We start from the raw sequence: 24,170 nt of genomic DNA, 5'->3' as shown, positions 1-24,170 counted from the left end.
GGGCAGCTATGAAGAGGATGAGGAGTGGAAAGGCAGTTGGTCCTGATGACATACCTGTGGAGGCATGGAGATGTTTAGGAGAGATGGCAGTGGAGTTTTTAACTAGATTGTTTAACACAATCCTGGAAAGTGAGAGGATGCCTGAGGAGTGGAGAGGAAGCATACTGGTACCGATTTTCAAGAATAAGGGTGGTGTGCAGAACTCAGACCTGCCAACCCTAAAGAATAAAAATGAGTAGTCCTTTTTGCATGCGCATGCATACAAAAAAATTTTTGTGTTTGCGTGCGTGCCGAAAGTACACGCTACAGAGAAGGACAGAAGGAGTTACATTGTGTCTTTGTAGATTTAGAGAAAGCATATGACAGGGTGCCGAGAGAGGAGGTGTGGTATTGTATGAGGAAGTCGGGAGTTGCAGAGAAGTATGTAGGAGTGGTGCAGGATATGTATGAGGGCAGTGTGACAGTGGTGAGGTGTGCAGTTGGAGTGACAGATGGGTTCAAGGTGGAGGTGGGATTACATCAAGGATCGGCTCTGAGCCCTTTCTTGTTTGCAATGGTGATGGACAGGTTGACGGACGAGATCAGGCAGGAGTCTGCATGGACTATGATGTTTCATTGTGATGTGTAGTGAGAGTAGGATGCAGGCAGAGGAGAGCCTGGAGAGGTGGAGGTATGCACTAGAGAGAAGAGAAATGAAAGTCAGTAGGCGCAAGACGGAATACCTATGCGTGAATCAGAGGGAGGACAGTGGAATGGTGAGGATGCAAGGAGTAGAGGTGAAGAAGGTGTATGAGTTTGAATACTGGGGTCAACTGTCCGAAGTAACGGGGAGTGCAGAAGAGAGGTGAAGAAGAGAGTGCAGGCAGGGTGGAGTGGAGAAGGGTACCAGCAAGAGTTAAAGGGAAGGTTTACAAGATGGTTGTGAGACCAGCTATGTTATATGGTTTGGAGACAGTGGCACTGATGAAAAGACAGGAGGTGGAGCTGGAGGTGGCAGAGTTGAAGATGATAAGAGTTTCATTGGGAGTGATGAAGAAGGACAGGATTAGGAACGAGTATATTAGAGGGACAGCTCAAGTTGGACGGTTTGGAGACAAAGCAAGAGAGGCAAGAGGAGATGGTTTGGACATGTGTGGAGCAGAGATGCTGGGTATACTGGGAGAAGGATGCTGAATATGGAGCTGCCAGGGAAGAGGAAAAGAGGAAGGCCAAAGAGGAGGTTTATGGATATGGTGAGGGAGGACATGCAGGTGGCTGGTGTGACAGAGGAAGATGCAGAGGACAGGAAGAGATGGAAACGGATGATCCGCTGTAGCGATCTCTAATGGGAGCAGCCGAAAGTAGTAGTAGTAGTAGTACTGTTTGTAGATTAAACTTTGAAAATCCAAAATTGTCTAAATGACCACCTTGTAACAAAGTATAGTAAAAAAAACCATGCCTCCTATCCAGTTAAATGACTATCCCACACTTTTACACTTCCACTTTCCTTAAGGGACTGTTAGGCTAAAGAACGTCCTGCTCTCACAAGTGCAGAAATTCAGATTATTGGGATGTACTGCATCAAATGCAAAAAGGAACTAAAAATCAATCGGGATTTTGCTCCAAATCAAAACATATTCTGGACTAGTGCAGATCTCCGCCAGGCATACGTATCTCCCCTTCTCCATACACACACACACACACACACACACACACACACACACACACACACACACACACACACACACACACACACACACACACACACACACACACACAGAGCCATTTTAAGACTTGTGCACAGCACCCAAGTTGATTGAATAGGAAATATGAAAAAACGTTTTTAATATGAAGCGCTTAAGCTAAAAAATCTACCTCATAAAAAAGTTTTGCCTGTCAGTCTGTGGTTACGCAGCCTTCTTGGCAGAGCCTCGCACGAAAGTGACCAAGTCTAATATGAATTAACAGAGCTCAGGCTATCTTAAGTTCAAAGCCCTTACTAAATGTTTAACTGTCACTGTTTTCATGATATAAAATGACAGACGGTGAATGGCTACTCTGCTGATTGACTTTCATTCATTCTAAAGCAATAAAACAACAGGAAGAAAACAGCTCAGCCACGGAAATGTTTAATTGCAGCTACTAAGGTGTCTGACATTCTTGTGTAGGAAGTGGGGTTGTTGTGACGGGTCTAGTGTGTTGGTGTAGTGTTGTGTGCTGTCACGTGCAACTCTCAACCTTCACCCCTGGCTAGCAGAAATGCGAACAGGAGAGCTGAGCACGCAAGTCTCTCCCTGCCAGTACATAGCCTCTCCAACAGCAAGCGTGTAGCGCCTCCTCGTGGCGACACACAGTAGCTGGATACACCTTGGACCCTGGCTGAACTACAAGGGACTCGGAGGAAGTCTGGCCCCTAGATGTGCGGTACGCAGGCCCACCAGTGTGTGGATATTCCCTGATGCCCATGAACCAGCCCCCAGCTATGGGTCAAAAAGTGCCACCTAGTGGGTACCTGACTAGGCTACTGGAGTAAACCCCTACACAACATCAACATCTACAGTGCTGTTGGTTTTTGTTTTTCTTGCCCTTTTGTGTGTGTTTAAGTGGAAGAGTACTGCTGGCGTCATGTGTGGCTGCCGCTTCTCCCTCTCGTAGCCCCCCTTCCCATCCACCCCTGTATGTCTTCTCCCTCCCCCCTTCCCATCCACCCCTGTATGTCTTCTCCCTCCCCCTTCCCATCCACCCCTGTATTTCTTCTCCCTCCCCCCTTCCCATCTCCCCCTGTATGTTTGTGTTATGTTTTTCTGTTGTCTCGTTTCACCCCCTTTATTGTAAAGTGACTGAGTGTTAGAAAGGCGCTATATAAGACTGATTTATTATTATTATTATTATCCAGGATTGTTTATGGCATGAAACAGGCTTGTACTGTCTCATAAAGAATTTACTTGACTCACTGGATTATTTTGCTCCTTATTTGTTGAGCACTTTGACCCACAACTGTTTCAGGGTCAAACATGACCCTAAGACAATCTTAGTACCGTAGTGGTGTACAGCTTTCATGGAAATATGAACAAAAACAATGTTTCACTTTTTCTAATGTTGGGGTCCCTTTAGAAAAAGTCATTACATGTTTCTAATGTTGGGGTCACTCTAGGAAAAGTCATCACATCTAATGTTGGAGTCCCTCTAGGAAAAGTCATCATATGTTTCTAATGTTGGGGTCTCTCTAGGAAAAGTCATCACATGTTTCTAATGTTGGGGTCACTCTAGGAAGAGTCATCACTTCTAATGTTGGGGTCACTCTAGGAAAAGTCATCACATCTAATACTGGGGTCCCTCTAGGAAAAGTCATCACATGTTTCTAATGTTGGGGTCACTCTAGGAAACGTCATCACATTTCAGGCTGAAAAAAGATCATTTAGAGTCTTTTCTCTGCTGTTAAACTCTGTCACGGGTCATTTTAACCCAGAAGACAAAAGAAGGGATAACTGTGCACAAAAGATTTTAGGCTGATAGGTCCATTAGTTTGTGGGATTAGCCATGGACAAACAGACAGACACACACACGCACACACACACAAATGCGTGTGCTAACAAACGCATAATCCCCCCCCAGGCTTCCACTTGGCGGAAATAACAAACAAAATAGATGGACATGAATGCATTTGGTGGGTTGTAATACTGAGAGCTCATACCAAAAGGTTAAGGCGTGTTTATCCATTTATGAGAACATTTTGAGCATTTCTGTGTCACTGCTGTATTACCACTAGGAGGCGACATGCAGTTTGATGAAAAAGTGCTGCGTGCCATCACATGGGTTCAGTGCTGAGAATCTCCTCTGGTATGGCTCTTCAAGAGACAACAGACAACATTTCTGCACACAATATGGCAGAAAGTGACTTGGAAATTGAGTACAAATTAGACTAACGGTATTCTTTAGTCCAGGAAAATAGTGCAAAAAACAATTGATGTGATGACCTGCAATCCCCCTGCTACAAGTCTTGTCGCCAGCAGGCCAGGGGATTTCTCTGAGTGGTTAAAAACGTTTCAGTGGCGATATTCATGAAAGCACTGATCAATGAGGAGATTCTGTTTCACAACTGAATTTCAGAGACTGATATCTTAGTTGTATGAACTCTATTTTAAATCACTGGCATAAAATGTTAGGAAAATAGATCATGATAGAAATTGACCATGTTTAGCATACCTTTACTTTTACTTTAAACTTTATTCATTATTAGAAAATTGGTTTGACAAGTTGTTCCCCAATAGTATATTTTTGTTCTGTATTTGTTTATTCTATTTATTTACAAATCCGCTATAAAATCACATCTAATGTTTTTACCCAGTGATGTACAGGCCATCGGGCATACTGGGATAAATCCTGGTGGGCCATCAAAACTGCATAAGGCCCAGATTGACTGTCATTCGGGGTGCGCATGAGAGTACTGTGTGCGTGACCCGGGACTGGGCTCCCTGGTCAAACATAACTACGTTCGTAATTGTGCGTTAACATTCTAGACGCAAAAGTAGCGCGTAGCAGTGAGATGGCCAACCAAAGCCATGAACAACAAAATGCCAAAAAGTAAGGGGGGGGGGGGGCAATGCATAGAGGAAAAAAGAAGCAGGCATTGGAGGCACAGGCTTTCAAATGTCAACAAGCACAAAACCGTCCCGACCTACAGCACACCTGTGCTGTGCATGCAGGTGGAGCAAGGCAGTGTTCAATGAGAAAGGTGGGGGACCAGCAAATAGCGATTATGTTCCCGGGATCAGCCATATCTTAAAAGTGTCACGAGTAAAACTAGGCTAACTGTATAGCTGGCTAGCTTTGGCATGTCCTCACCTCTGGTATTTGTTGTTCTCTGTGTGTACATACATCAGTTGTGAACGCATCCTACAAAACACCCCTCTCACGTCTTTGCGGTGCATAGCCCACGGCGACAGTAGCGTGTGCACCATGGGATAAACTGGCGTACTGTTTGGGCATCAGCACCCTCAAGTGGCCAGCAAGAGCAGAGGAGCAGACTTAAGTGGTAAGATGGATGTTAAATTATAGGCTAGGCTACATGTTCAGTAAAAACTGCTGTAACATGTTGTTACAAAACAACCCCACTCATAGGCTACTTGCAAGGCTCAGCGTTTTCGGTTTTTATTTTTCAAAGCCATCCAGCATGCTAAATTTCGCCACAAGAGGACACTGTTACATAACCTCGCACGAACAGGAACAACTTTGGGATCCGTGGAAACATAAAACCCAGGTGAAAATCAGTTTAAAAATCTGGGTATTTTTCGGTGAAAATCAGTAAAAACCGAAAACGCCAAGCCTTGACTACTTGTTACTATTCAAGCCAAGCTGACGGCGTGTCACACAACAAGTCTGTGCCTAATGAACTATGTCCTGGAATAGATATATGCTACTTTCCATTGCAAAAGGCTTTGAATACATTCAGAATTACCTGTCAACAATTAAAGACTATATCATTACCAGCAAGGACTAGGGTGCAAAATTTAGTGGGCTATGTCCTGTAATTATATTACCCCCCCCCCAACTGTAACTGACACTCATATATGTATATACTGTACTTAATAGTGATAAAACCGAGGTCCTCCTAGTAGGTACTAAATCTACTTTGATTAAACCTGATAGTTTTTCTCTGACTATTGACAATTCTATAGTTCCTCCATTGCCTCAGGTTAAGAGTCTGGGTGTCATCTTGGACAGCACATTATCTTCTGAAGCCCACGTCAACAATGTTACTCAGTCTGCATACTTCCACCTACGCAATATTAATCGTCTTTGCCCGTCACTTACACCTAATCGTACCGCCATACTCACTCACACCCTAGTTACATCCCGTATTGACTACTGTAATTCTATCCTCTTTGGTCTTCCCCTCAAGTGTCTTCATAAACTTCAATTGGCCCAGAATTCAGCTACCCGTATCATTAGCAGAACTCCTTCCCTAGATCATATCACTCCTGCTATTCAGCAACTCCACTGGCTCCCTGTTAAATACTGTATTGACTTCAAGATCCTGCTCCTCACCTTTAAGGCCCTTAATAACCTAGCTCCTTCATATCTTTCTGAACTCCTTCATATCCACACACCCTCCCTCATGCTCAGATCCTCGTCTGCTCTCCAACTCACTACACCATCAGCCCGCTTGACTACCATGGGGACTAGAGCCTTCAGTCATTCTGCCCCTGCCTTGACTACCATGGGGACTAGAGCCTTCAGTCATTCTGCCCACCGCCTATGAAACTCTCTCCCACAAGACATTCACAACATTAACTTTCTTTCAACCTTAAAATCCCATCTCAAAACGCACCTTTTCAAACTGGCATATTCAGTCTGATTCACGCCTCATTGAGTTTTGCACAGATGATGATTTTATACTTATCTGGTGTGTTAACTTTTTATTGTCTACCCTGCTTTGTTTTGATTTTATGCTGCCTGATACAGTGTTGCTTTTTTTTTTTTACTGTGTTCTGTAAGGTGCCCTTAAGTGCTCTGAAAGGCGGCCACAAATAAAATGTATTATCATTATTATTATTAATCATCAACAGCCCCTCCCAGGCCTATCATCCCTGTGGATAATTCCAGGGCTGGGTGTCTTTCCCAGTACACCCCTGTCTATGCTCCCCGACCTTGGCTCTGGAAAAAAGTGGAATGAGAAGGAAAGAAAAACAAATCAACTGCAGTATCAACAGCAACTGTGTTATCCGTTGTACCACTGAGAGGCGCCTACCTGGTTAAGAGAGAAGTTGTCTGTGTGGTTGTGTCCATAATAAATGGGTTACATGGTACGGGGATCATAAAAAAAATAATAACAAGAGTGTCCTGGGAACAATACTGGACATGGGACTAATAAAAAAACAAGATCACTCAGTTAATCCTGCTCCATAATGCTAGGAAAAAAAACAAAAACTAAGGAATCCAAGACGGGGGAAAAAACGGCACACTGTCATGAGTAAATGCAATCCTCAAAATCAGTGTGAGACCCTTAACAGTACGGCATCCTGTAGCATTCATCTATCCATCCATCTATCCATTACCCGAACCGCTTATCCTGCTCTCAGGGTCGCAGGGATGCTGGAGCCTATCGTGGCATTCAGAGTGTGAAAAATACTAACTGTCCAATAAACTCTCCCAATCGGCACTATAGTTTTTCATAATTATAAAGATTTTTTTTCTAGTCTAATAAAAGAAAATTAATGTGGAAACGGCAGCAGATCTGTAGACACTGCAGTTTTGAAGTGTGCCAGCTGCCTGGCTACTCACTCATAGAAGGTAATCTTTCTGGACAGGGGAGGTTTTGGGCATAGGTGAAGTTCTCAGGGAGGTATGTGGTGGGCTGGACCAGGTATTCACTGGAGTTATTGCCATCAGGGTAGTCTGCAACACAAAGAGAACCATAAATAGTGGGACAATCACACTGTGAAATTTAAAAAAGAAAGAAAAGAAAAAGTCATTACTATTTAGTCTATTGAAGGCAAGTTTGTCGGCCATGAGACTCAAAGCTCCATTAAGCAGTATATTCTATATTACTAGTGATTCAAATGACTCCGTGATATGACATGCTGGCGCTCCTGATGTACGTGAGAATCAACACCCAAGTCCACAGCATTCTTCAACTTTTAGCCTATTGTTTGGTTTTGTCAGTCTAGCAAAGCGCAACTCCGCAACCTTTCTGGTTGAGTTCCCCCTCTTACCAAACACCCTCCCCCCATAAAGCCGTGGGTGAGCCACTCAAACCCGACAAGTTCAGAACAAGGTCTAGGGTGAATTTACACAAGGAAGCTGGTCCAACACCAGTTTTCTTCACCATTTATACATAGCCTCCATTTCCAATATTTTTTTTTCCTTTCGTTGTTTGGGATTTTCCATTGAGGTTGGGCACCAAATCAAATCAAAGGTCTTTAATTCGAACATGCAAAATAAAAGAAAAAATTACCAAGTATGAATAAAACAAAACACAAAAAAGATAACAATAAAACCAAAAGAATTCAGCAAAAATAATTCTCAATAGAGAATCTAACAAATATTATATGTTCGAAAAGGAGTAGGAGGAAGTTAATACTTACAACTTCCTGCCCGCTCTCTAATGCCCAATTAATAAACTTAATAAATTTATTCACACATCAGAGTATGTCACACATTTTTTTCCACATATTTTTCACATTTTTCATGCATTTTTTGAGTTTTTCACATATCAGTGTCATTCTCAATATCAATCTCAGAATGACACAATAAAAAAAATAATAAAAAAAACAATGGGACTTCGGCGTAGCATGGCAGTCTATTCCGTTGCCTAGCAAAACGGGGATCGCCGGTTCGAATCCCCGTGTTACCTCTGCCTTGGTCGGGCGTCCCTACAGACACAACTGGCCATGTCTGCGGGTGGGGAGCCAGATGTGGCTATGTGTTCTGGTCGCTGCACTAGCGCCTCCTCTGGTTGGTTGGGGCACCTGTTCGAGGGGAGGGGGAACTGGGGAATGTAAATTACTGTAATGTAAATGTATAAGAAATTAATAAGACATTTTAAAATGTTAATGTAATGTAAATGTAAATTAGACGTCCGCCTGACGAAACTCCTCACTGTCAGGTGAAAAGAAGCAGCTGGCTACTCCACATGTATCAGAGGAGGCATGTGGTAGACTGCAGCCCTCCCTGGATCAGCAGAGGGGGGGTGGAGCAGCGACCGGGACGACTCAGACAGTGGGGTGATTGGCCAAGTACAATTTGGAAGAAAAAAAAAAGGGGGGGGGGTTTGATTTCCAAAAAAACAATAACAGCATCCACCATAGGTGTCATGGTCATGAGAAGCAAAACCTCCTCATCCTAGTAACTCTTGAAAAATTTTTTTACCTCTTTTTGAATTGATTTAAACTTGTGCTTTCCTTGAATTCTTCATCTAAACCATTCCACAAACTTACCCCATAATTTGAAATACAAATTCTTTAATGAGTGGTATAAACACAGTGTTTCTTAAATTCAAACTTCCTCTTATATTGTACCCCCCCCCCATCGGAGAACAGCGCTTGTATGTTGCCAGGAAGTAGAGTATATCTTGCTTTGGACAATGTTCGTGCAGTCTTAAATTCTACCAGGTCCATGAACTTCTTAGCCTGTGAATTTAATAACAGTTTGTTAGTGTGTTCCCAATATCCTACATTGTTTACTATCCTCATTGCTCTTTTTTGTAGTACACATAATGATTGTAGATTGCTTTTGTGGTGTTCCCCCATACTTCCACACCATAACTCAATCATGGCCATACAAGTGAACAATACAGAGTGTACAATGCTTTATGATCCAGAATGTGCCTTGCCTTTCCCTGAACTCCAGTGCTCCTTACCATTTTTGTTCTCACAAATCTTATATGAGGTTTCCGGCAGATTTTGTCGTCAGGTATCACGCCCAGAAATTTTATTTTCATATACTCTTTCAATGTTAATATTGTTGATCATTAACTCTACTTGTGTCTCGATTTTATGATTTCCAAATAACATAAACTTAATTTTGTTCAAATTTAATGATAATTTGTTTCTGTCAAACCACATTTTTAACTTTTTCATTTCAGCTGTGATCAACCCCAAAAGCTCCTGTAAATTCTCCCCGGAACAAAAAATGGTTGTGTCATCTGCAAATAAAGTTAATTTCAACAGACTTGATTGATACCTTACATATGTCATTGATATACAGAACAAACAATTTAGGTTCTAATACTGACCCCTGTGGCACTCCACAAGTAATGTCCATGATATCGATTTTTAGTCACCTATCTGCACAAGTTGTTGTCTGTTTCCTGTATAACTTTTCAGCCGATTTAGCTCCAACCCTCTGATACCATACCTTATCATTTTATTAAGTAATATTTCATGGTCAATTGTATCAAACACTTTTTTTTAATCTACAAATTCTCCTGGTGCATACTTCTTGTTATCAAAACAACTAGTTATGTCTTCTATTAGCTCCATTAACGCCGTCGATCTGTTTGATTGGAACCCATACTGACTGTCTGATAACTATCTATCCAGCCAGCCATTATCTGAACCACTTATCCTGCTCTCAGGGTTGCGGGGATGCTTCAGCCTATCCCAGAAGTCATTGGGCAGCAGGCAGGGAGACACCCTGGACAGGACGACCCCCAAGATTGGACTACCCTGGGCCTTGAACCTCACCTTCTTGCTGTGAGGCGACCGCGCTAACCACTGTGCCACCGTGCAGAGGTATCTCTTTTTCTTTCATTATTTCTTCTTAAAACAAAACACAACAACGGTACAGAGTACCTCTTTTTTTTAATTATTTAACTTCACTTAACCAATTTTCCATGTCTAAAAACTATCCTATAGACCATATATCTCAAAACTCCTATCCTTTGTTAGCAACAACACTTTAAATAACACTCTGTCCAGATTTCCCACAGTACCTAAAATAAAATGCTGGCCAGCAATAGCAGTGCTTAATCATTCCTCACACATCACAACTCTCACCGTCGTCACTCGAGAGACACAGACCGCACACAGAACAGAGTTAGGCCAGACTCGACCACAGACAATAAAATAGAGACTAAAAACGCCTCTTTCCTTAATTTAGATGCCGTGGCGCCAAAACAATTCTCAATAAAATGATCCAACCTTGCAATACAGTTTTTCCAAAATCTTAGAGAACTGGGAAAGTAAGGACATAGGCCTGTAATAGGTAAAGTGATGTGTATCCCCAGCTTCATATAGTGGGATAACTTTAGCAATTTTCATATTGCATGGAAATGTACCAGTTTTAAAGACAAGTTGCAGATATAAATAAGAGGGTTAACAATATGATCAATGACTTTCTTAACTAAAGTGGTATCAATTCCATTCCAGTCAGTCGACATCTGGTTCTTACTCTTGTTAACAATAGAAATAATTTCCTTTCCTTCTACAGCTCTCAGAAAGATTGAGCTTTGAATTCTATCTCCATAATCCTCAACAGCTCCCACCTCTGTTGGCTGTGGGTCATCGATTTTTTCTGCCAGTTTTGGTCCCACAATAACAAAAAATGTGTTAAACCCAGTTACCACATCAATTCATATATTTTATAGTTTTATCATTGTCCATGAAATACTAGGTTAACTTTTGTTTGTTGATCCATTTCTAATAATGCTATTTAATACTCTCCATGTGCCCTTGATATTGTCTTTGTTTTCCTTTAGTATTTTGTTATAATGTTCCTTCTTGCATATTCTCATAATATCAATTAACTTATCTTTATATATATTCTATATATTTTCTGCCTCTACTGTTCTACGTTTTATGAATTGTCTTTAAAGAGCAATCTTTTTTTACAGGCATTTTGCAGTCCCTTTGTAATCCATGGTCTATCCTCATAGTTCTGCTGCCTCTTGTATTGTTTTATTGGGCAGTTTTTGCCGTATAGTGTTATATAAATACACTGAGAAATTTATTATAGGCTTTGTCAATGTCATTTTCCTCATATACTTTTTCAGTTTTGTTTTAATAATTCATTTTAAATGCACCCATAGCTTTGTCCGTTCTCACTCTCCTGTATTTCATCATATTATTTATTCACCACTTTACACATATTCAATCATAATTTTCTATCGGTTAGGGTTAGGGTAAGGGTTGAGATAAGGTTAGGGTAAGGGTTGGGGGTTGGGTTGTGGTTAAAACTAGAATGACCAAGGCCGTCATTTTGACGGTTTTGGATTTTCAAAGTTTAATAATTGTGGGGAAAAAGATACAGACCTGCTGCTCCCTGAATGCTCCTAAAATTACATATATTTGCATCAAAGAGTTTTAGATCAATTGCACAAAAAAGTTATAAGATCTCCCTAAAACGACCATGAACAGTCAAAAAGACGAATTGTGATTTGTGCATGATTGTGCGCGTCAGCGGCAATTTTACATTGTTTGAAATGTTAATTTTGGTGTCAGTCGTTTCTTAACAGACATAATAACATATGCAATACATTAATATCTCAGCTGGGTATTTATCTTGACAGAATATAGAGTTTAAAAACCATGGCGGTCATTTTGACCACCCATGGTTCTAGTAATTTTTAAGTTCCAGTCATTGTTTGGGACTGTTTCAGTGGTTACTTTAAGTTTGTTTTGGCTTTTTTTTTTTTACCTGTCACGTTTTATAGGCCTTGTTACATTTGTTAGATTAGCAATATGTGTTTCCGTTTAGTTTTTCAGGTAATATTTTCACTTTTTCAATTTTGCTATTCAAGTTTTATCATGTCTCTCTGAAGTTTAAATTGTTTAAAAAATAGTATTATAGTTGTTAAAATGTTAATGTTGGTGTCAGTTGTTTCCTAACAGACATACTAACATATGCAATGCATTGCTATCTTGACAGAATATAGAATTTAAAATCGGCCATCAAATGACAAATTATCATCAAAATGATTATTCTTCAGCACTTTATGGTGAATATGTATGCCTCACTTATGTATAGACAACTTCTCTAGTTCTTAAGCTTCAATTTGAGCCCAAGATGACCTTTCTATTTCAAAAATGACTCTTGCTGTGCCCGAAAGTCTTCCCTATACCTCAAATCAGAGAACATATAATTTTTTAGTCACTAGCATTCCAAATGGGGGTAAGTGCAATTTATTGCATTCAACAATATGTTCATATGTACTGCTTACTACTGCTATCTGAAGTGAACATGAAAAGTGAATACTAAAGAACCTGTAGGAAAACAAATGCTTTTAAATGGTGTCTCATAGGCCTATAGCAATGGGCCTATAGGTCCAAAGCAATGCACTCAAGTAGAAGCCAACCACCAATAGAGTACAGTAAACATTTTTTATTATAATTTTTTTTTAGAAAACAGATGGCTTTCATTTTATTAACAACAATGAAACATTAATTCCTACTCTCTTACCCCATCCCATCCCACTGTCCCCAAAAAAACTACACAAAATATAGGCAAAGAGAGAAACAACAACAGAAGAAGCCAAAAATTCACCTTAAAAAATAAAAATAATATAAAATAAATCATAATTGGTGGTTCACTGGGATAGTGCGCATACCACAACACTAGTCCCTAACGCATCAGCATGGGTTTGAATCCGGCCCACTTCCATATGCTGCATGTCCTCCCTTCTCTCTTTCCCCACTCATGTCTCTTTCAACTGTACTATCTAATAAAGCTGAAATCTGAAAAAAATCTAAAAAAAAATAAAATAAAATCTAAATTGCATTTGATATCTTAATCATCCCCATATTCCTCCTCTTCTTCATCATCATCCATGTTAGTGTGTATTTCCTCAAGGTCATCCTCATCTGTCCCCTCTTCTTCCATGACATCAACAAGGGCCTGGGGGATGACATCACCCTCAAACCACAGAGGTTCTAGCTTGCCATCGTCATTTACATGAAACCCATGGTCCAAAGGGGATGGGACTTCTGGGTGGTTTTCATGAGCCCTTTTCCAGATTCCTACTTGGTAGTTCACTCTCTTTATGTGCTGCAAAAGGACTCGCTTGCACGGTGGAAAGGTGGAAAGGTCAATAGAGAGACCTTGTCGCAGCTCGAGGCTTGAGCCACATATTTTCTTGACCTTGACCTCTCTTGCCTCATCAACCTGCTTAACTCGAGGACCAAAGCCATAGAGGCGACAGGTGAACTCTTCGGGACCACTGAGGACAAGCTCCTCAAGCTCCCAAGAGTTCCCCACTGCAGCAAAGATCTGAATGAACTTTGAATTCTGATTCAGAATCTTGATTGGTCGCACCTTTCCTTTGCCTTTGAATGCTGAAGTGCAGTCGGCACCAGTGAAGGCATGCAAGGCCAGCAGAGCTGAAACATGTTCCTGTGAATAATTGTCAGCCAGCTGGTTGATATTGATCAGCTTATTTCCCATGTCAAAGATGATGTCAACTGTGAATGATTTGGCGTAGTACAGGGGAATGAAGAAAATGTCAGAGTCTTTTGCTCTGACTCTGACTGTTTTGATGTGAGGCATTTTGGTTTGGAAATAATTTATGTAGAGGATCACCCTCAAATCAGTTTCCTCATGGTTTGAACAGATCTCAGGTAGAAGTTCTTTTGATATTACTCCAGCATGACATTCTATTTTGAAAGCTTGACCAGCCTCTATGAGGATGACAGGCCTTCTGAGGATCTCTTCCATCATATCTGCAGAGCTCCAGTGCTCGAGAAGTAAATGAATGAATGATTTCTTGTTTTCATCATTTTTGAGGAAAACTTTCCAATCTGCAGGTCAATGAACATTCAGACCACTAACTATGAACCGTTCCCCACAACCTCTACGATCCGTCTCAGCTGATTTTGGTGAATGAAGACGGTCTGCATAAGTGTCTGTGCTGAATACTGTTTCAGCTGCAGCAGGTAGACATTTGAAGGTGCGCTCTGATATAGTCTTCACTGTCCGTGGCACATCGTTCATGTAGAATGAGGAGTTTCCATCTTGAATGAGAGCACATTGGCTAGGAGAGGGGAGCTGTGCATTGTCAGCATCTTTGATCATGTAGTTCATCCCTTGTGCCTTGTTGGTTTTTGCAAAGAAGCCATCGATTGTTGAGATGGAATATGGCGTCAGAGTCAGGGGATAGCACATCAGGTCAGAGATGCTGATTTGTGACCTTAGTAGCTGTGATTTGATGAAAATCTGAAAGATAAATCCACTTGTAGCCTTATACTGGATTACTCTCTGGTTTGATGCCATACGCTTCCTTTTAGGTGTTGTGGAAGACATTGTCTTGAATTTGTTTCTCTTGATAGGATTTAAAAAAGGACTTTCTTTGTAAGAAGACAATCACGGATGAACTCTTCTTTTTGAGTTTGGCCATTTTTCAGAGCATTCAGCACATCAGAGCGCACCTCTTCTGGCATAGCAGCACCTGAAGTCAAACTTGTCAAGGGTTGAGAAGTCTCAAGCTGAAATGGGTTGATGAAACTCTGAAATGCTTCTATTGTTTGCTGCACTTGCTCCTCAGACCGATTGATTTCACGTGGTCTTAGATCTCTTTGCTGCTTCTCTGAATGCTCACCTCAGCTGCTAATCATATTCCACATGGCCTCTACAAACTCTCCTTTAGCATGGGCAGCAGGATGTGACGTCGGCTGGCTTCATAATTGCTGGTGATTCCACAGATTCCAGCTGAGTATGTTCCAGAACCCGAGTTTGACTTAAGCCATTTCATAGCTGGCTCCTCTATTGTTTTGTCAACGTGGCAGCGGTTGCCTGGGATATGTGATCTGGCTACACTGATTGCTCCAGTGTGCAAAAGTTTCTCTGAACCAGGATGGGTTTCCTCAATGTGTTCAAGAAAGCATCCAAAGTATGTGAGGAATCTAGCATAATTCTGCTGATCTGAGCAGAAAAAGAGGTCGGGCATGATGTTTATGGCAGCTTTGTACCCATCATAGTCATTCATTTTGATTGCGCTGTTCATTGACAGGACAAGCCAGATGCAGTCCATGTATTCCATCCAAAACCGGCCAGTTTCTCCCAGCTCCCCCTTTCTCACTCTTTCTCTAAATGAATTGTATTCTGTTATGTGGTGAGATATATCAGCCGATGATAGAACTTCAGTTAGAGTAGATTCATTCAGGGTATGTTTTTCCAGAAAAAATGTACCTTCAGCTGAGAGTGCTCCATGAGTTTCCAGATACTTGTCATAGAGGAGTCTTTCAAGACCTTCTAGCATCGACTTGTGTGTGTTCATAGCTCTGTCCCAATCTTTCCATCAGTGACCCCAGCCACAGAGCCTGTGGTGATCAGTTTTGCTTCCAAAGCCACTTCGACCCATCCACTCCCTTGACAGTATCTTCGGCCTATACCTTTCAAGTAAGCTCCACAGCAATGGAATGTACCAATGAGGATGATGTGCTTTTTATATTTTTCAGGTTCATTCCATATTAGAGGGTAGGCTTTCATGCAAACACCTAGGTCAAATGTACTAATAGTGTGCTCTTGTCCAGCTTCAGAGGATGCGACTTGGCTGCATCTAAGGCATTCTTGAATGGTTGTCAAGTCGGTTATGGGAGCATTGATCATGGGATAATACCCAATTGTGGTGAGGCATTTTGGAGAACGGCCAGTAACAGACACCCAACCTGACAGACCAGGGATGTACTGATCGCCGGAGTTGATTTTACGAGCAATGACCCAAATTATATCACTATCTGATGATTTTGAGTGGTATGTGGATGTGTTATTTGAATTGGATGACTCCAAGTTAGCTGGTTCAGATCGTTTCCGCTTGTAGTAAGTTGCCAACTCCTGAGCAGGACTTTTTAATGATCGTTGTTTTTTTGGAGGTTGAGTGTTCAGATTAGTGTAGGCTGACTCTTGTGTAGGCTCTGTTGTGGTCAGGGCTGCTGCATCTGCACAGGACCCTTGATCTTGCAGGTAGATGCCTAATGCGATATGAATGGACCCTGCCCCATATACATCTGATACTAGCTGATCAAAATTGTCCCAGTCACAATGGAAGACTGCTAAATCAGGTTGTCTCTTGATAACATCTGAGTTGCTGATTAATGAAGCACTTTCCACAATTGAATTTGCCAGAGCTGTTTCAAGTTCTATTGAGTATGTGTAGGACTCACAGTGGCCAAGTCTATTTATCAGAGTGGTGATGCTCTTGGATCGGAAGAGATGGCGTAGTGTCATACATAGTAAGATGTATTTCTTCATCTTCCATTGACCTGCTGTAACTGCTCTGCAGATGTCTTGAGAAACTGACGATGCCAGATTGTCCTCCCGATATGATGGCTTCCTCTCACCGCAGATTAGGTTTAAAACAAATTGGAAAACCTCAGAAGGAATCTCCTCTTTTGGGTCAGGGAGATCCTGAGCTCTAAGAGGCCAAGGGAGTGGTTCAAAATTTTTGAAGGCTTTTAGGATTTTCTTGTTAAGATCATGGCTGATCTCTTTACTCCAATCAGTAATTCCCATCTCATAAACTGAACGCACTGTCGTCTTCATAGATTCTTGGGATATACAAAACACTAATGTGTCTTTGTATGGGCAAGATGAGAAGTCGATACTATCTTTGAGATCAGGACAGCATTCGATTTTTAGTCTCAGGTTATAGCTTGTTATCTGAGCAGGAGCTTCTTCTCCAAATTGTCTCAAGGTTTCATTATACAAAACAGTAAGATGAGCAAGTTTCACAACCTGACCCTTTTGAATAACTTCTGTTTTTATATGAACATACACCCCATTGAAAGCTTTACCGATCATTCCCTTCTTTGTAGTTATTTCATCCGCTGCAGCTGTAGTGTCAGGCTGAGGTGCTCGCTTTACTAAGTACTGCTTGCGACAGCAGTCATGAAATTGAGCCTCCTTAGCAAATAAATCAACTCCCTGGATTTTGCACAACAAATCTTCATCACCTAGTTCCATAGCTTTTTGCTCAATATTTTTGTATGCATTTGATTGGAATTTCTGCAAGCTATATCTATTGCCAGAAGCTTGCTTCACTGTGCCACTTTTGCAGAATATGCAATAATTTCCAAACAAAACGGAAGAATCCACATGCTCACGTGTTGGTCTAGTAGCGTATTTTTCTGCTTGACAATTTCTTGCTAAAGCACGGTTAGCATTACAGAAAAAAATGCGTCGACAGTTTTCATGATACCCACAATCAGCAGATAATTCATCAGGAATTGAGTCACAAACATCTGGCATGCCACCACAGTCAGACGTTTGTGTCAAAAGTTTGTTTTTCATGTCGTGGATTTCAGTAAATGCATTAGTGGATCAGCCTTAGAAGAAAAGGCTATAAACTTAACATTTACTGTCCCCTTACAACCATGCAGAATGCAATTTCCCAGAGGTGACTGGGGCGGTGGCTGTTTCTTCTGCTTTGAAGAACTCTGGCAAGGTGTCCAGTCTTCATCATCTTGTCGTCTCTTTGGCATCTTGACTGATTCATATACTGTAACAATGCAACCATCTTAAAATCAGTATTGCAATAATGAAATAGGGAGTACTATTCAGTGTGCCAATTCACATTGATTCAAATGTAATGCTTTGCATTACAATTATTTCTCTTATCACCTCAAATGTGCAGACTGATAGTAACTGTAGCTACAACACACCACATGAATATTGCAACCTCGCTAGCTTGATTGCAAAATTGTGCTTGCTAGCTAGCTAGAACTAAAGAGACTAGCTTAAATCATGTTAAGGTTGTTAAATATCAGTTTAATAAATATTCTAATCATTGTTACAATGCTTAGTCACTGGTCTAGAACCTAATACATACCTTCAATCTGTGGTGGCCTTGTGGTATTCAGGCTGCTTCTGATACAGCCGACAGTTACCATGGCAATGGAAATTATACATATCTGCTTTTTTCATATTTGAGGTACTGTAGGCCTATAGTGAAGACTTTCGGCCACAGCAAGAGTAATATTTGAGATAGAAAGGTCATCTTGGGCTCAAATTGAAGCTTAAGAACTAGGGATGTTGTCTATACACAAGTGAGGCATACATATTCCCCATTAAGTGCTGAAGAATAATCATTTTGATGATAATTTGTCAGGCGGACAGTACTTTTTTTTGTCTTTTTGGGGATGGTGTGGGTGATATCTTAAAATTGAGTTGCAGCAAGCCCCAGAATCATATTTTCCTGCTTCCCCCTATGTATCAGGATACTCTCTGCCAAATTTCATTCGTGTATGACTATTTATGCCATTGTAGTACCTTAATATATGCATGTACATAATTTCGCCAGGAACATGGCTCAAAAATTGGGTTTTTGGCCCCCTGTGGCCAAACGGGGCCGAGTTGGGGGTGCTCGTTATCAACTTCTGATGGCCCAATGTATAGGCTAACAAGAAATAATAGTGAAAAAAAAGGTAGCAGAAAACATCCTGAGGGCTGGTCCTGGCTCCCGGCCTATTAGCTATGAGTGTTTTGGAATCTTTATTTGTAGTATTACCAGCTGCCCTCTTAAATGTAAGAAAATGCTTAATTTATCTTTAATATTGTCACGTATCAGGAAAAAACCCAAAAGCAGACGGGACAACCAGGTAAGGGAAGAAATCAAGTCTTTATTGAAGTGACCGATCTCAGGGGTAGAGCAGGAGTTGGCTCGGTGGCAGGTAGACTGGCAGGCAGAAGTCCATGAATGGCGGCGTTCCAGCGAAGACTGGTCCACAGTGGAGGCTTTTTAAGGGTGATGGCGATTGCTTTGATGTCAAGGGAGAGAGGCGATTGCTTTGATGGCCAGCTGGTGTACCGGGGTGAAGGGGGGGGGGGTCAGCAGGTGTCAAGGGCGATTGCTTTGATGTCAAGGGAGAGAGGGCGATTGCTTTGATGTCAAGGGAGAGGGGGCGATTGCTTTGATGTCAAGGGAGAGAGGGCGATTGCTTTGATGTCAAGGGAGAGAGGCTGTGAGCAGCTGGTGTACCGGGGTGAAGGGGGGGTCAGCAGGTGTCAAGGGCGATTGCTTTGATGTCAAGGGAGAGGGGACGATTGCTTTGATGTCAAGGGAGAGAGGCTGTGACAGTAACCCCCCTCCAAGGGGCGCCACCGGACGACCTACCAGGCCCATCAGGGTGCGTCCTGTGGAAGTCCCAGATGAGGTTCGCGTCCAGGACAAGGCGACGAGGGACCCAACACCTTTCCTCCGGGCCATATCCCTCCCAGTCAACAAGATACTGCAGGCCGCAACGGCGGCGACGAGAGTCCAGGAGACGACGAACAGTGTAAGCAAGATGATCGTTGATCATACGATGAGGTGGGGCGGGGGGGCCGGGGGAACTAGGGGGCTGGTAGAGACAGGTTTGAGGCAGGACACATGGAAGGAAGGGTGAACCCGGAGAGTGTGGGGCAGCTTCAGACGGACCACAGAGGGATTAATGACTTTGACAATGGAAAAGGGACCAATATACCTGGGGCACAGTTTTTTAGCGTCCGATTTCAAGGGTAGGTCCTTGGTAGACAGCCATACCTGGTCACTGGGGGAGTAGTCCGAAGCGGGGGTGCGATGACGATCCGCCAAGCGCTGGTAACGGCCAGAGGCCCTGAGCAGTGCAGCACGGGCTCGCCGCCAGGTCCGACAGCACCGACAGACATGGGCCTGGACCGACTGAACCGGAATGTCTACCTCTTGAGAAGGAAAAAGGGGGGGCCGATAGCCGTAAAGGCATTGAAAAGGGGACAACCCAGTAGCAGACGATGGCATGGTGTTATGGGCATATTCTACCCAGGGAAGTTGTGAGGACCAAGAGGATGGGTTGGCAGACACCAGACAGCGGAGAACAGTCTCCAATGCCTGGTTGGCCCTCTCGGCCTGGCCGTCGGTCTGAGGATGGAACCCCGATGACAGGCTGACGGTGGCACCGACGGCAGAGCAGAAAGCCTTCCAGACCGCAGAAGTGAACTGGGGGCCACGGTCAGACACTGTATCACGGGGAAGACTGTGGACCCGGAAAACCTCCCTGACCAGCAGATTCGCAGTCTCTCGAGCCGAAGGCAGTTTAGACAAGGGCAAAAAATGAACAAATTTACTGAAGCGATCAACAACAGTCAGTACAACGGTGTTACCGTCGGAGGCGGGCAGACCAGAGACGAAATCCAAGGACAGATGCGACCAGGGACGGTGTGGAACAGGTAGGGGGCGCAGCAGACCGGCACTGGCCCGAGTGGAGGGCTTATTCTGGGCACAAACAGGACAGGCAGAAACAAAAGACCCAGTATCCTCCGTCATGGAAGGCCACCAGAACCGCTTACGGAGGAAGGCTAGGGTACGGGTTACTCCAGGATGGCAGGTAAGTTTGGAAGAGTGAGCCCACTGCAACACACTAGATTTAACAGCATCTGGAACAAACAAGCGCCCAGGGGGACCGTTACCTGGGTCAGGCTGAGTCTGTTGTGCTGCCATGACCTCCCTGTCAATGTTCCAGGTGACAGCCGCAGCCGCAACCACACAGGCAGAGGGAACGATGGTGTCAGGTTGGAGCTTGGGCTCAGATTCCTCCCCATGCACATGAGACAGAGCATCGGGCTTGGCATTCCTGGAGCCAGGTCTGTACGTCAAAGAAAAATTAAAACGACCAAAAAAGAGCGCCCATCTGGCTTCGCGCGCGGTGAGTCGCTTTGCTGACTGGATGTATTCCAGGTTCTTATGGTCAGTCCACACTATAAAAGGAAGCTCAGACCCCTCCAGAAAATGTCGCCATTCCTCCAGTGCCAATTTCACCGCCAGGAGCTCACGATTCCCCACATCATAGTTCCTTTCAGCTGGGGAGAGACGGCGAGACAGGAAGGCACAGGGGTGTGTGCCATCCTCACTGGGGCGCTGAGAGAGGACTGCCCCCACCCCAATCTCAGAGGCGTCCACTTCTACAACGAACTGCTCGGTTGGGTCTGGCTGGATGAGGATAGGAGCTGTGGTGAAGTGGTGCTTGAGGGCTTGGAAAGCTGCCTCTGCTACAGGGGTCCACAGGAACTGTCTGGAGGTGGAGGTAAGAGCGGTTAGTGGGGCCGCAACGCGGCTGTAACTGCGGATGAACCGTCTGTAGAAGTTGGCAAAACCGAGGAACCTCTGAAGCTGCTTACGGCTGGTCGGGCTTGGCCACTCAAGAACCGCTCTGACCTTGGCGGGGTCCATTCTCACCTGCCTATCGGCCACAATGTAGCCCAGGAAGGTGACTGAAGGGGCATGGAATTCGCACTTCTCTGCTTTTACAAAAAGGCGGTTCTCCAGAAGCTGTTGAAGGACTTGGCGGACGTGCATGACATGCTCTGACAGGTCTCTGGAAAAAAACAGGATATCATCCAGGTAAACAAAAACGAAACAATCCAACATGTCACGTAGGACGTCATTGACCAGACTCTGGAAGACAGCTGGGGCATTAGTGAGACCAAACGGCATCACCAGATATTCAAAATGCCCCAGGGGGGTGTTGAAGGCAGTCTTCCATTCATCTCCGTCTCGAACCCGGACCAGGTGGTAAGCATTGTGGAGGTCTAGTTTAGTGAACACTGTGGCTCCCTGGAGAGAATCAAAAGCAGAAGTCATGAGGGGCAGAGGGTACTTATTCTTGACTGTGATGTTATTGAGGCCGCTATAGTCAATACACGGCCGGAGGGTTTTGTCCTTCTTGGCCACAAAAAAGAACCCCGCACCAAGGGGTGATGATGAAGGGCGAATAAGACCAGCCGCCAAGGAGTCCTTGATGTACCTCTCCATGGACTCCCGCTCAGGCTTGGAGAGGCTATATAGACGACTGCTGGGGAGGGGAGCGCCCGGCAGCAGGTCAATAGCGCAATCATAGGGGCGATGAGGAGGCAAGGAGAGAGCTTGCTGCTTGTTGAACACGGCTTGGAGGTCATGGTACTCTGGAGGCACCAGTGACAGGTCAGAGGTCTCAGAGCTTGACACCTGACAGGGGACAGACTGAGGCAGAGCAGACTGGAGGCATATGGCATGACAGACGGGACTCCAACTTGAAATTCTGGCCGATGACCAATCAATATGGGGACTATGCTTAACCAGCCAGGGATGACCAAGTATAATGGGAACAAATGGAGAATTGATAACAAAAAAACTTAACTCCTCTTGATGGTTTCCCGACAACAGGAGGCGCACAGGCTTGGTCTTAGAGGTTATCCGGGCCAGGAGACGTCCATCCAGGGCATTAGCTTCAAGAGGCTGGTCCATACTCGCAGTGGCAAGACCTAACTGCTTCACAACACTTGCATCCAAAAAGCTTTCATCAGCTCCACAGTCAATTAAAGCCAAAAGTTTAGTGGACTGACCTTTAAAACTGATGGTAGCTTGCAACTGGGTACGTGGACGAGGAGACAGAGGGCAGACAGTTGGGCTCACGAGGATCCTCCTCCTCCCTCGTGAGCCTGCTAGTTTGACGGACGGTGAGGGCAGGAGGCGAGAAAGTGACCAGGCTGACCACAATACAAGCAGCTGTTCTCGGTGATGCGGCGTTGACGCTCCTCCAGGTTGAGCCGGAAGCGGCCGAGTTGCATCGGCTCCGAAGCTCGGCAGGAGTCACGCCTCGGGCTTTCTCAGAGGACGGCAGCCTCAGTCGAGCAAGCTCGGCCCCCAGAGTTTGGAGGTGTGGCCCGTGGAAAGTTGTTGCGACCAGGAAAGCGGCGCGTTCTCTCTCTCCTCCGCTCCCGGAGACGGTTGTCCACACAAATGGCCAGGGTAACCAATTCCTCCAACCCTCCAGGCTCGGAGTAGGAAACCAGTTCGTCCTTTATGGATTCGCTTAGACCATTGGAAAACCCGGCCTGGAGGGACTCGTTGTTCCATCCGCTCTCCGCTGATAGTGTACGGAACTCAACTGAGTAATCAGCGACGCTGCGGGAACCCTGGCGGAGAGAGATCAGTCTTTTTGACGCATCCTTTCCCCGCACGGGATGATCAAAAACCTGGCGAAAAGCAGTGGTGAACTCAGCGTAGGATGAGGAAGTGGAGGCCCGCATCTCCCACACCGCTGTAGCCCAATCAAGAGCGCTTCCCCGGAGAAGACCCATGATGTAAGCGACTTTGGCTCCATCCGTGGAATATGACTGGGGCTGCTGGTTAAACACAATCTCACACTGCATCAAAAAAGGGCGACAAAGTCCAAAATTTCCATCATACTTATCGGGCAGGGCAACCCATGGTTCCTTAGCCGAAGTTGATGGCGCTGAGGGTGGCGGAGCTGGAGGGGCGGGTCCCGGGCTAGCGGAGGCACTAAGTTGGGTCTGGATTCCGGAGATCTTTGAGCCGAGCTCACGGAGGACGTCAGCCATCTCCTGTAGCACCTGGCTGTGCTGGCCGAGGACCGATTCCTGGTTGGCTACAGCCTGGCAGACCATGGCCAGGTCTGTGGTGGAATGGTCTGCTGGGTCCATAGTGGCTGGAACGTACTGTCACGTATCAGGAAAGAACCCAAAAGCAGACGGGACAACCAGGTAAGGGAAGAAATCAAGTCTTTATTGAAGTGACCGATCTCAGGGGTAGAGCAGGAGTTGGCTCAGTGGCAGGGAGACTGGCAGGCAGAAGTCCATGAATGGCGACGTTCCAGCGAAGACTGGTCCACAGTGGAGGCTTTTTAAGGGTGATGGCGATTGCTTTGATGTCAAGGGAGAGAGGCGATTGCTTTGATGGCCAGCTGGTGTACTGGGGTGAAGGGGGGGGTCAGCAGGTGTCAAGGGCGATTGCTTTGATGTCAAGGGAG

General features: G+C 44.3%; 1 protein-coding gene across 1 annotated transcript in view; it reads right to left on the bottom strand.

Annotated features, from left to right (window-relative positions):
- Nucleotides 1-24,170, bottom strand: part of b4galt6 (UDP-Gal:betaGlcNAc beta 1,4- galactosyltransferase, polypeptide 6) — a 90,855-nt gene that overhangs the window by 48,513 nt on the left and 18,172 nt on the right. Inside the window, exon 3 of the mRNA XM_056277519.1 lies at nt 7,264-7,377. Within this exon, the coding sequence (XP_056133494.1) occupies nt 7,264-7,377 (114 nt within the window). The remainder of the gene's footprint in view (nt 1-7,263; nt 7,378-24,170) is intronic.

This window comes from Lampris incognitus, chromosome 3, assembly GCF_029633865.1.
Source record: "Lampris incognitus isolate fLamInc1 chromosome 3, fLamInc1.hap2, whole genome shotgun sequence".
NCBI classification, from domain to species: domain Eukaryota; kingdom Metazoa; phylum Chordata; class Actinopteri; order Lampriformes; family Lampridae; genus Lampris; species Lampris incognitus.
This window is presented reverse-complemented; position numbering and strand designations above follow the sequence as displayed.